At 34.2% G+C, this 13098-nt stretch overlaps 1 protein-coding gene across 1 annotated transcript in view; it reads left to right on the top strand.

Annotated features, from left to right (window-relative positions):
- The window catches only part of PSMD1 (proteasome 26S subunit, non-ATPase 1), a 93839-nt gene that overhangs the window by 2732 nt on the left and 78009 nt on the right, over positions 1-13098 (top strand). The window contains exons 2-7 of the mRNA XM_033112209.1: positions 1472-1515; positions 2171-2244; positions 2432-2601; positions 5653-5858; positions 8099-8242; positions 10188-10414. Of these exons, the coding sequence (XP_032968100.1) occupies positions 1472-1515; positions 2171-2244; positions 2432-2601; positions 5653-5858; positions 8099-8242; positions 10188-10414 (865 nt within the window). The remainder of the gene's footprint in view (positions 1-1471; positions 1516-2170; positions 2245-2431; positions 2602-5652; positions 5859-8098; positions 8243-10187; positions 10415-13098) is intronic.

The raw sequence follows: 13098 nt of genomic DNA, 5'->3' as shown, positions 1-13098 counted from the left end.
ACCCCATCTAAAAGAGTTCTGTTTTGTTTTTAAGATGGGAAATATTCATGTATGTAATGAAAAATATTTGATTTAGTTGTGTTCCATGGACAATGGCTTTATTTCTAAGCCAGGACTATGTAACACATTAGTCTAAAGAGAAACCAAACAGGAGAGTATAAAAAATATCACCTCTTTTGGTAAAAGAAATTCAAAACACTATTGCTTGATGATAGGGAATGGGTAGCCTTTTCAGTATTTTGATGAAATGTTCTGCTATTTATGATCTGTTCCACATTTAAAGCATTCTTGTCTATCAGGTATTCCACATCACTAGTTTACAGCCCACCCCACTTCCCCCACCACCACCCCCACACACAATTGCATTCTTTAATTTGTCTTCTCTCTGTGCTGTCAGTTCGGTTCTTCTTTCTGGACTTGGCATACCAGCCTAGAATACCAAGAAGTTCTTCTTATCTGCTTTTATGGTTTTAGAGTAGTAGTATGTGCTAGTGAGTACCATGGTGTAGTTTTGTTTGCTACATTTTGTATCCTTTTCTATATGGCTCTCCAAAGACTGCTGAGGCTCTTTGGCAAAACTAAACTAACCAGTTAGAAATGGCTACATTCTCAAGTAAAGTTGCCTTGATACTTTTTAATCAAATCACAATTTCAACTCTGTTCCAGAATGATTTCAAGACCTACATGGAAACGGTGTATCTGAGAGACAGTTTGGTTTCCTTTACAAAGACAGTTACCCACATCTTTTTTCTAATAATTTTGATATATGACTATATTTCAAGGTGCATTTTTTTGGAGAGGACAGTTTTCTTTACTTTCCCAGTGTTAGTGCTAACACCTCAAGGTCATATGGAAAACACTGTGCTTAGGAATTAAGGTGAAGAACAAGTAAGATGGTTCATCATTTAGCAAAACCTAAGTTACTTGAGATGCAAAAGCGATGCCTTGTTATAGGCATCTTGAAATAATTGAAGTATTTTACCCTGATGAGTTGATGACTGATTACTCCTATTTTTGTAAAGGGAGTTGGTTTGTTTTGTGTGAACAATTTTATTCCAAAATTGTGTGGGAAATTTTCCTATTTTGGTCAATAAATTAGGCCTTTGATTTTCACACTATAGTGAGCATCAGTATCACAAGAAAGGCTTGTGGCTCCACAACTTCTGATTCAGTCTGTGATGGGGGAAAAAAACAAGGCATTTTTAACCAGTTCCCAGGCAATGCTAATGCTACTGGTCCAGGGATCACACTTTGAAAACGACTGAATTAGGCAAAGTATGAGTGATACATGCGGTGTCGTGACATAGTTATATGCGGTTTGAATACATAATTAATTCTTAAACTTTGAAATATAAACCTTGATAGTTTTAAAGAAAAATAACCATTCCTCTAGTGAAGTAACCGTTCAAAAAAATACTTGTTTCTACCTTAGCATATGTTTCATAATCATGATGCACTTTCTGTCTTATAGCTGGAATTATTTCTCTTCTGGATGAAGAAGAACCACAGCTTAAGGTATGAGTTGAAGAAAAATTAATGGTTTAGTATGAATACTGTGAAGCTCTTTGAATTTAATGATAGCTGTATATCTTCCATCATTTAAAACAGCCATCATACCCAGCCTGTACCCAGTCATTGAAATCTAGCCTCCGAGGACAGTATTTTGACAACAGCAGTTGGTTTCCCCTAGAGTTTAACAAAGCTAAGGCATATAAACCTCAATATGTCAATGTGCTACTTGAACACCCTCTACCCCTCAGTTTCTTTATCAGTAGCACAAAAAAATTGTTTCTTCTGTGTCACATATTTTAAAATTATTTTCATTTGACAAAAATGTGTTACATATTTCAAGTGGCTCTAGACACCTGACTTCATTTATATTCAAACTAGCAAACAGAAGTCAACCTTGTATATTGAAAGAAGAAAAATGTTCATTATGATAAGCAATGACATTATATGACTAGTCTGATATTTGATGATTGAAAACAGAAAGTTAATGTGTGAGCCCAAGAGAAAATATAAATCAGTTGGTAAATTTTTATGTTTGTCATAGATTAAAAATTTTAGTAAATGTGACAAAATTTGGCCTTTGGTTTGTTGGGAATTTTTTTTAAAGGAAGTATAATGGTGAGTCTGTCTCAAAATCGAATTTTGATTTTATCTTCTACAGGAATTTGCACTACACAAATTGAATGCAGTTGTCAATGACTTCTGGGCAGAAATTTCTGAGTCTGTAGACAAAATGTAAGAAATTACTTTATTTCTATAAATTGGAACAAGAAAGATGAACTTTGTGGATGTGGGACTTATAGTTTATAAATTCATTTAGAAATTTGCTGCTACTAAATTGTGGCTTGAATATTTAGATTTGGGATTTTTCAGGAACACCAGACCACAATTTGAATTAGGCCTATACTTCCTATTCTTTCAGAGAAGTTTTATATGAAGATGAAGGTTTCCGGAGTCGGCAATTTGCAGCCTTAGTGGCATCTAAAGTATTTTATCACCTGGGGGCTTTTGAGGAGTCTCTGAATTATGCACTTGGAGCAGGTGACCTCTTCAATGTCAATGATAACTCTGAATATGTGGAGACTATTATAGGTAATTATGTTCCATCTGCTAAAGCTTTATCTTGTCAGCCTCTTTCTTGCTCTAGTGCATATAGGCACTTTTTTTCCCCTGAATTACTTTTTGATGTTGCTGAATTTAATTTTAATTGGAAGTTCATAATCTTTCTACAATAATTTTATGTAGGCTGAGTGTTTAGATCTAATTTCCAATTCTGCGCTTTATTATTTTTTGTCATAATGAGCAGTAACATTAATAACAGTAATGATCAAGGTACCTCACAAAACATTTTAAGAATGAATCTAAGAAATTATTCAGAAACAGCTGACTTAACACAAAGATAGTTATCTCAGTGATCATGTTTATCTCTAGCCCAATGAGCATACTGTTATATGAAAAAATTAAATTTGGTTATTATGAGAAACAGAAATTAAATGATAGCAATTTGTAGAGTTGTTTCTAGTACAGGAAACCATTATTGCGTATTTCCACAGTGTTAGGCACTGTACCAGTCAGGTTTCATACTATGGTTTATTCCAGAGCTGCTCTGTGAAGGAGGAGCAAGCCCTGTATTAACAATGAGAAAACTTGGATTTCAAGATGATAAACACACATGGCTATTAAATAGGAGGGCCAGAATTTAAAACCCAGGCTTACTCACTTCAGAATCCATGCTGTTTCTGCTAGTAACCATTGTTTTCTCATTTGTTTATTTTTGAAGTGAGGTTGTAGCACACAGGCAGGGCTTCTGGTTCTCCATTTTGCAAGTTGAACCAACTATGTAAGATTTTGTTCAAAGATTTTGTAGCTTTAAAAAGTGTAGGAAAACTTCTGATCCAGTAGATGAAAGAAGGAGTGCATACCCTTCAGACATGTCTTTATGAAATCAGGCTTTCGATCATAGTTACAGAGAGCCCAAGGGTATGTTCTCCGTTAGGAGTATACAGTATGGATATGTTTTGAATTTCTTATTAAGAGGAAAGCTATGTTATTCACCTAAACCCTTAAAAGAAGAAAGTTGGAATTCTCTTTCAGAAATTGAGAAATGCTGCCCAAGGTGGTCCAAAGGGGTACTTTCAAATGTCCCTGAAGTTCTAAGTAGGATTCTGTGTTCACATTTTTGCTGCGATGGTCTGGAAGGGTTGCAAGTAACTTTACTGCTTTTGGGGGCTCATTGAATTGGAGTTTCATCTGTGAATCCCATGGAAAGAATACATGGTTTTAAAGAATAGATCATATTGTTTGAAACCAGAACATTTCTTTACATTAAGTTAGAAATGGGGAGTTAAATACTCTTTTTTCTTATTTAAAGGATTTTTTTTTTTTGATGATTGGTTGATAATTTTTTCCAAAAGTGATCTGCAAGTGCTTGCAGTGCTATCATTTTACAAATCATGCTTTTAAACAGGGCTGCTGATCTATAAAGGGCTATGAAGTAGTGGATGCCTTCCCTGTTTCTAAACTATTTATCATCTTAGCTTACAGAAAGTGATTGTTGATCCACGAGCTAGTTCACTTTGTTTTTCTTTATGTGGAAGAAAACTGTCTTCTAGTTTTATAGGGACTGTTAGAATGGATTTTTTTTTTTTTTTTTTTTTAACATCAGTGAATTCGTGAGAGGATATACAAAACAAAATTTGGGAAAGACTTCTTAGTATCTTAATATCATAAACAGTACATCCAGAAAATTCAAGACTAGTAACTCTTCCCCCAGTTACGATGAGACTTCCACTGGGAAGGATTCTAAGTTATGACATAAACCTGCTAGGTGAGAGCACAAATTTACAACTACGGTACATTATTTTTCGTCTCAATTATAATCTAAGGAAAACTCCCTAAATTCTGTAATTCTGAGGGTCCTCTTTAATGAGATAGGGGTAACGTTTTCTCACTTAACTCCGTTTGGTTCAAAAAGCTTATATGAGGGCCTGGTGAAAATTTTCTGCAACCAGAATTGTTTAAGGTCTGCTTTGTGACTGCCACGTTGACTGACTGTACCTGAACCTGAGTGGTTCTCCCTGAATGGACCCAAAGTTTGGTACTTTCCAGTTAACAGAAGTCCTCTGCTTTCCCCCCAAATATGGACCCATTTAACATGGCCACCTAATGGGCTAGCAGTTCTTTATGCTAGTTCAAATGTTTCCATTTCCTGGGGCTATAGTTGCAGCCTTTCTTTTCTTTGAAGGGATGAATAACTATTGTATAGGAGTATGTCATTCAACTTTCTTCCTTATGAAGGTGAAGAAGGCTTAGGGAAATTCCCTTTTTTGGTTTTTCCTAAAAAGTTTAAGGTGTGATTCCAAAGTAGTGTAGGTTGTAAGCAAACTTAACTATTTCATATCCAGTGCGCTATTGGTGCCCTTCAGTGTGTCGCCCCATCCTCCCCATTCACCCAAATCATTGTGAAATGCGAAAGCCAAATTGTGCACATACACCATTGCATGAATCTTCAACTGGGGGTGGTGGAGGTGGGTTGTGAATAGCTTCTACCCACCTCCCATTGAGACAATGACTATTTCGGTTGATGTGCTACAATTGCTGGAAAGGTTTTTGGAAATCTTTGGAATTGCCTTTAGAATCCGCGGCACATTTCAGGTCATTTCACCATTATTCAACAGAGCTGACTTAGACATGCTCCTTTCTCTCAAGTAGCTAATAGTTTCATTAATGTGAAGAAGTCTAATAATTTATTGCCATGTAGTAATTGCTACAATAGGTCTTTTTTAATATCCTCAATGATGGCAAATGCTTGTTTTTTAGAAGTGAAACAGTAGCTATTTGTAGCCAACTGTTGAATAAGCAGCTTAGTCACATTGAATAATATAATTTTGATCAAAATAAAGTAACAAGATAGAAATGTTTTGAGTAATATCAGCCTTATTAGAATTAGTGTGTAGCCTTCCAATGTAATTGTTGGGAAGGAAGCTCTACTTTATATAACTTTTAGCATTTAACAATTTTGAAATTTTCTTATTACTCTATAGTCGTCCCATAAGTTTTTATGACTATAAGTATAGGCATTGTCCTTTCAAGTAGTTCAGCCCAATTTACAAGGTAATCAGAGTTGTTTTATTTTCTCCATAGCAAAATGCATTGATCACTACACCAAACAATGTGTAGAAAATGCAGATTTGCCTGAAGGAGAAAAAAAACCAATTGACCAGAGACTGGAAGGCATTGTGAATAAAATGTTCCAGCGATGTCTAGATGATCACAAGTATAAGCAGGCTATCGGCATTGCTCTGGAGACACGAAGACTGGACATCTTTGAAAAGACTATACTGGAGTCGGTAGGTGGATGATGTGATATTAGAGATTGTTAGTGATGGGGAGTCAGCAAAGCAAATGATCAGAACTGCGAATCATTGGTAGTGAAAAGAATCTAGTTTAGAAATAGTAAAGTACTCTTTGCCTAATGTTTTATTTTTATACTTTATATATGAACTTTGGCTGTATTTTATGTTTATCGAATATCTGCTTTTATCTTACTGCATTTATTTTTTTGAGGTTTTGCGTGGGGAAATTGTATTAATTACCCTGCCTTTTTAAAGAAGACTGTATTGATAAACTATATTAATGTATTTATTATGGCTAAAACTACGAACTAGATTTCTGTCTCGGGGTGTTTTGCAGTAATTATGACAATTGTAAGTTGCCAACCAGTAGTCAAAATGGTGCAAGACTGAGCTCAGTGGGCACTGATTCACATGCCCACTTTGCTGCCTCCCCACCTATCCTCTATGAGTTGGCTCTCTGCACGCCAGCCATTTTGACCTCCTCTCAGCTGCTAGATGTACCCTGCCTTGTTCCCCTTACCCAAAATATTGCTTGTGCCAAAAATACTTCCTTTTTTCCCCTTTACCTGCTTTATTCCTGTTCAAGATTCAGAGGTCAGCTCAACTGTCACTTGTTTATAGATCTTTCCATCATTCCCCGCCACCCATACCTTCCTCAACCCCTCCTGCCAAGACTAGGTCCAATTTTTTTTTAATTAAATTTATTTAAGAATAGAATTACCACATGACCCAGCAATCTCTCTTCTGGGTACATACCCAAAAAATCTGAAAACATTTATCCGTAAAAGATAAATGTACTCCCATGTTCATTGCAGCTTTATTTATGGTGTCCAAAACATGGAAACAACCAAAGTGTCCTTCAAAAGATGATTGGATAAAGAAGATATGGTATATATACACATAAGAAAAGATGAAATAGTGCCAATTCTTTTGTTAATCTCTTGGAGCCTTGTGTTTTTTTCATATTGTTACTACTATAGTAATTAATTAATTGTATTATTACGTAGTTAACATCTGTCTTTCCCACCAGATTACAACCTCCATAAGGATAGGTACTTTGTGCCTGGTTCACCACTATGGCCCCAAAGCCGAAGGCAATGTTTAGTCGCAGTGATGAGAATTGTTTAAATGAGTAAATGAATGAAACACCCAATGTGATAGAATGGCCCTGTTTTACTCAGTTTCATTTTTGTGTAGTTGTAGCCTCTCCTTGTCTTCATGTGAATAGAATGAAAATACTTGTTTTCATTCATTCAGCCAATAATTTTGAATGTGTACTATGTGCCAAACACTATTCTAGGCATTGGAGATACAGTGGCAAACACCACCAATATAGTCCTTGCCCAATGGAACAATCCATTGGAGGAATAGGCAGCCAGGCAAATAATTATATAAGGTAAAAGGATGGTAAATGTTTAAAAAAGAATAAAGCAGAGTAAAAAGTGCATCTTACTTTGCATCCCAGTGTACATATGCATATAGACATAACGAGTTGTATGAAACAGTTCCTACTTTTACTACTTGTAATGTAACTCTAATATTTTAAAATTGTATTTTATTTTTTTTAAAATGCTAGTCCCAGTAAGTTGATTTCATTATGGGGCACAACTCACTATTTGAAAAATACTCCTGTAGCTCTTCAGTATGTTTATTTATGTAGAAGGACTTCAATAGGTTGATATCTCAAATACTGGGCATGCTTTGAAGAACTGTAACGTACAAGTCTGGAGTCGAAATTTCCATCAACCAGATGTGACAGCACTCAAAACTTGAGTCACTCAGAGTTGGATAACAGTTGTCACATATGTTTCTGGCCAGAGAGTATAGTCAGTAAGTCATGAGGGAGTCTAGTCGTAGCAAGAATTGGAGGTGGAAAGACTTCAGCAGACACGACTGAAAAACATAGCCACTCAATATATGGGCAGTTATTTGTGTATATCTTTTTAGAATAATTAATAGCATCACTCTGTTAAAGCATACTATGTTCATATAATGATGATCCTGGATGATCACTTTGTATTTCTATTCATTTTTTCATGAAGACAAGGAAATATGTAATTTCCTTTTAATTTTTATATCTAAAATGGTTAAAAGTTTTGAAGTTTTTATTGTTTAAGGGCTTTAAATCTTTGGCTGTCTAGAATGACGAAAGAATATAGATTAAATAATTTGATTTCTAAATAAACATACTTCAGTAATAAGATAATGATGTATCTTTAAATTATTTCTTTCAGAATGATGTCCCAGGAATGCTAGCTTATAGCCTCAAGTTGTGTATGTCTTTAATGCAGAATAAACAGTTTCGGAATAAAGTACTAAGAGTTCTAGTTAAAATCTACATGAACTTGGAGAAACCCGATTTTATCAATGTTTGTCAGGTAATTACATTTCATTGTAGTCCTTCACACTGCTGCTGGGCTGTGCCTCACTATATGACGTCATATTGCATTTTACTGCATTGCATTGCTATTATGGTTTCCTACATCTCTCTCAGTTGTCCTAACAGCCCTGGGAAGATAAGATACGCAGTTTATATTCCTTTTTACCTATAAGAAATTGCATCTCACAAAACTAAAAGCTATTTTGTTATAATGCATTCTTCCTGTGTGTTTTTTCATTTTGAAAATAAGCCAAGCATTTAAGGAAATTTTGAGAATGAAGAAGGTCAAAAGAGAAAAAGAAGAAGAAAAGATAAAAACAATACCTATGCTATATCATTCTTCAAAGAACTTCGAGTGTAAAAATTATATTTGGTTTCATTACCCAAACACAACCAAAACATTTGGGGATATTTTCCTTCTCCTTTTTTGTGTATAAATTTGCTTGCACATTTTTAAAAAGTTCAGACAGTACAGAAGGTATATAAAATAAAAGGTGTATCTTTTCCTTTCCTTCAGCCTTTTCTCAAGGGTAACACATAGATGTTTTTCCACCATATATTATTAGCACATGTCAAGCTACCTCATTCTTTTCAGTGGCTACACTGTATTTTTATTGACTGGAAGTAGACATAGCTTTGCTTTTTAATAATATCATACTATATAAATTGTTGTATTCTACTTAAAGCATAACATTTTATGACACATTTTGTTTGTTAAGTGTGTTCTCATTATGTTTTCATCCTCTATACCTTTTTAAAATTTAGGTTAATCCTTTTTTTAATGCTTTTTAAAGCAAGTTTGAAACAGAAAAAGCTGGAAGAAAAATAATCACATTTGTATTACCCAAAGTCAACATTTTAGTGTATTTTCTTTCAGTTTGCTCATGTAGGCTTTTGGAGTTTTATTTCTAAATAGTTTTTTTAATAGTTTTTAAATTTTTATGTGAAAAACAGTAGTCCTCTGTTTTCTTCCTTTGTGTATTTCAGTTTTATTCCTTAGAGGCAATTTTATTTCTTTCAACTGTTTTATTCCTTGTCCCTTAAACATTTTTTAAATTTATTTTAACGTTTTTAAAATATGTTTTTTGAGCAGGTAATAATACATTCACAGGATTCAAAATTCAAAAAGAACCAAAAGATATACAGTGAAAAATCTTCCCACCCCTTTCCTCTAGTTCTTAAGTTCCCTTCCCTGGAGGCAAATAGTGTCAATTACATATGTCCGTCAACCTCACATTTCTTCATGTTCTAACTTTCTTGACTGTGTAGTAGTCATTCAGTGGATGTATTTTTGCCTTACTTAGCCATTTCCCTGTTATTGGTCATTTATTTTGTTTCCATTATTTTCTATTCTTAATTTGTAATAACTGATTATGTGTTCATTTTAAAATTGAGTTAATTGCTTCTGAAGGGAACAAGAAAATTTAAGTTTAAAGGAAAAATTGTAACATTATTGGATAATTTTGTTAAAACACATGGCAGATCATAAGAATAGTTAGAAAACTGCTTCAGAATGGTCATTTTATGCCTCTTGTCTGGGCCCAGCACAATACTATGAATGAATGACTCCTACAATTTATGGTAAAACAGAAATTACAAGTTAAGGAGCACTTAAATGTAAATTAAGGGTAAGATATAAAGAAGCCAAGATTCATTCACCAACCAGTTATTGAATACTGCTAATTGCCAGGCATAATATTAAGAGCTGTGACTATAATTTGTATGGCTTTTCTTATGGAAGATAGATGCCATTTTTAGGAAAACTTTTATGTAGTACCAGCATCAGAAATGGAGTGCTAGACTAGACGGTCAGTCTGCCCCAGTTTGCCTATGCCTCTGTTTTCAGGTTTCCTGTATGTGATTAAATAATAATGATTGTCACGCTAAGTATCTTGTAATAGAGTTTTCGATTGATATGTAATTGTTCTTTATCTGCATTTCAGTGCTTAATTTTCTTAGATGATCCGCAGGCTGTGAGTGATATCTTAGAAAAACTGGTAAAGGAAGACAACCTCCTGATGGCTTATCAGATTTGTTTTGATTTGTATGAAAGTGCTAGCCAGCAGTTTTTGTCATCTGTAATCCAGAATCTTCGAACTGTTGGCACCCCTATTGCTTCTGTTCCTGGGTCCACCAATACGGGTACTGTTCCAGGATCAGAGAAAGACAGGTATAAGTATCTTTTTTCTGCATCAGAATTAATTGAACAATTTAATTTTGGGAATAGGTAGAATGTTCATAGTCTGCATATTTTAAGAATAAATTTTACCATTAGCTTTCATAGATTGTAAAGTCTTATTAAGGGTATTGCTCTGTTTTACATTGGTCTGAACACATTAAGGAAAACCAAAGAAATGGACCTTTTCTGGAAAGAAATGGAAAGGATTTTCTGATTGGTGTGCTATCTAATCAAGTAAATGAAAATTCTCAGATGGAGTAGGTGGGCTAGATTTTAGATACTTGAGTTAAATATTTGGAAATAAGAAACATTCTCAGCTTTTGGTGTTCTTATTAGAGCTAAATATACATATATCTTAGGCTGATACAGTATTAGATTTTATTTTCTTACACATTTAGGCCACTTATTAAAAACGTTCGACTGAAGGGTCTTTGTTGTGCCTGCCTGTTTTCCTTTTAAAGTTGTTCACATAGCAGTGAGAGTTATCCTTCTGAAACCTAAACATATTTCATATAAAATTCTAAGTCTTGAAAGTAGTCTATAAGTCTGTATACTGATCTGTCCTCTCCATACCCTTCACCTCATTTCTTGCTACTTTCTTCTTTACTCACCACCTTCAGATCTCATTGACCTTACTGGTCTTCAGAAACAGTGAAAATTTTCCTGCCTCAATAAGGTTTTCTTGAATTTTAGTTTTTAGTATTTGTTTTTTTCCCTTACTTTCTTTCTTTGTGGTCACTTGCTTTATATAAGTTATATTTTCTTTGCCCATCTTATATATTTGTCACTTTTTTCTGAATCCTTTTCAGCTCTTTAATTCTTTTAATTGAATAATAATTTAAATATAGTAAAATGCATATATCTTAATTATTCAGTTCAGTGAATTCTGGGAGTATAAACATTTATGCAACCATCACTTCTGTTATCATCACAGAAACTTCCCTTGTGTCCTTTGAGGTCAACTCCCTACCCCCAAGGCAACTACTGTTTTAATTCTATCAACATAGATTAGTTTTGCCAGTTCTTGAACTTTATGAGAATGAGATCTTAGGGTATGTATTCTTTTTTCCTGCTCTTTTCACTCGGCATGTCTCTGATATACATCTGTGTTTTTGGGTGAATGAATAACTGATTTTTGTTGCCGAGCAGCATTTCATTGTATGAATATACCACTGTTTGTTTATTCATTCTTATACTGATGGATATTTGGGTGTTTCTGGTTATTGGCTGTTAAGAACAAGGCTGCTACGAACATTCTTGTACAAGTCTTTTTGTGGACAGATGTTTTCATTTCTCTGGGGTCAATACCTAGGATTGGAATAAATGGATCACAGGGCATATGTTTAACTTGGTAAGACTCTGCCAGACTGTTTTCCAATGTGATTGCCCATTTTACCCTCCCAACTGCAATGTATGAGCACTCCAGTTCTTCCACATCTTTGCAACATTAGATGTTCTCAGTCTTTTTAATATTACTTATTCTAGTGGTATAAAGTAGTGTTTTGTTGTTATCTTAATATAGTCATTTGTGAGATATGTTGTTATGAATATTCTCCTTATCTTTGGCTTATTTTTGTCATTTTATTAGTGGTATCTTGATAAACAGAAGTTTTTATTTTCAGTAATCCAGTTTCCCATTTTGGGATCCCATCTAAGAAATTCTTTGCCAGCCTCATGGTTGCAAAGATATTCTGCTGTGCTTTCTTCTAGAAACCATACAGTTTTAGGTTCTAGTTTTATGCCTATGGTATAGAGCTCAGCTGAACTCTTTGTATACGGTATGAGATAGGAGTACAGAGGGTGCCAAAAAAATGTATACATATTTTAAGAAAGGAAAAACCTATTAAAATTGTAATGTTCAATATATACCAATAACAATATATACCAATAACAAAAGATGAATACAAGTCACTTTTGACTTCTGCAATTACAAGAGGTGCTCAAAGTGGTCCAGACACTTCTGTTCACGGCCAACTACTGCTTGAGCAACATTAATCAAAGTGTCCATTTGTGTGCATTTTTTTGGCACCCCGGTATATGGATATCTAGTTATTCCATCACCATTTGTTTAAAAGACTATCCTTTCCTTATTGAATTGCCTTGGAGCCTTTGACAAAAATCATTTTACCGTGTATATGTGTTGATTTCTGTATTTTCCATTATCTATTTGTCTTTCCTTGTATCAAAACCACGGTATCTTTGTTACTAAAGCATGTGGTAAGTCTTAAAATTAAGTAATGGAAGACCTACAGTTACGACTCTTTTCCCCCAAGATTGTTTTGGCTATTATTAGCCTTTTGCATTTCTGCTATAAATCAGCAGAGATTCAGATTGGGATTGTGTTGAATCTCTTCAATTTAGAATAAATTGAACCCCCAACTATGGGTTTTATGGATCTTATAATCCATAAACATGGTATTATTCTTCATTGATTTAGGTTTTCTTTAGTTTTTCTCAGCATTGTTTTGTAGGTTTCAGTTCAGAAATTTTGCCAATATTTCTTTAAATTTATTCCTAAGTATACTATGTTTTTTGATGCTATTGTAAGTGGTATGTTTAAATTTCAACTTCCAGTTGTTGTTAATATGTAGAAATACAATTGATTTTTGTATATTAATGTTGAATCCCACAGCCTTGCTTAAATCACGTAGTAAGTCTAGTAAAAAGTTTTTTCT

This window comes from Rhinolophus ferrumequinum, chromosome 8 (assembly GCF_004115265.2).
Source record: "Rhinolophus ferrumequinum isolate MPI-CBG mRhiFer1 chromosome 8, mRhiFer1_v1.p, whole genome shotgun sequence".
Classification (NCBI taxonomy): domain Eukaryota; kingdom Metazoa; phylum Chordata; class Mammalia; order Chiroptera; family Rhinolophidae; genus Rhinolophus; species Rhinolophus ferrumequinum.
Note: the sequence above shows the minus strand (reverse complement) of the source record. Positions and strands in the feature narration are given on the sequence as shown.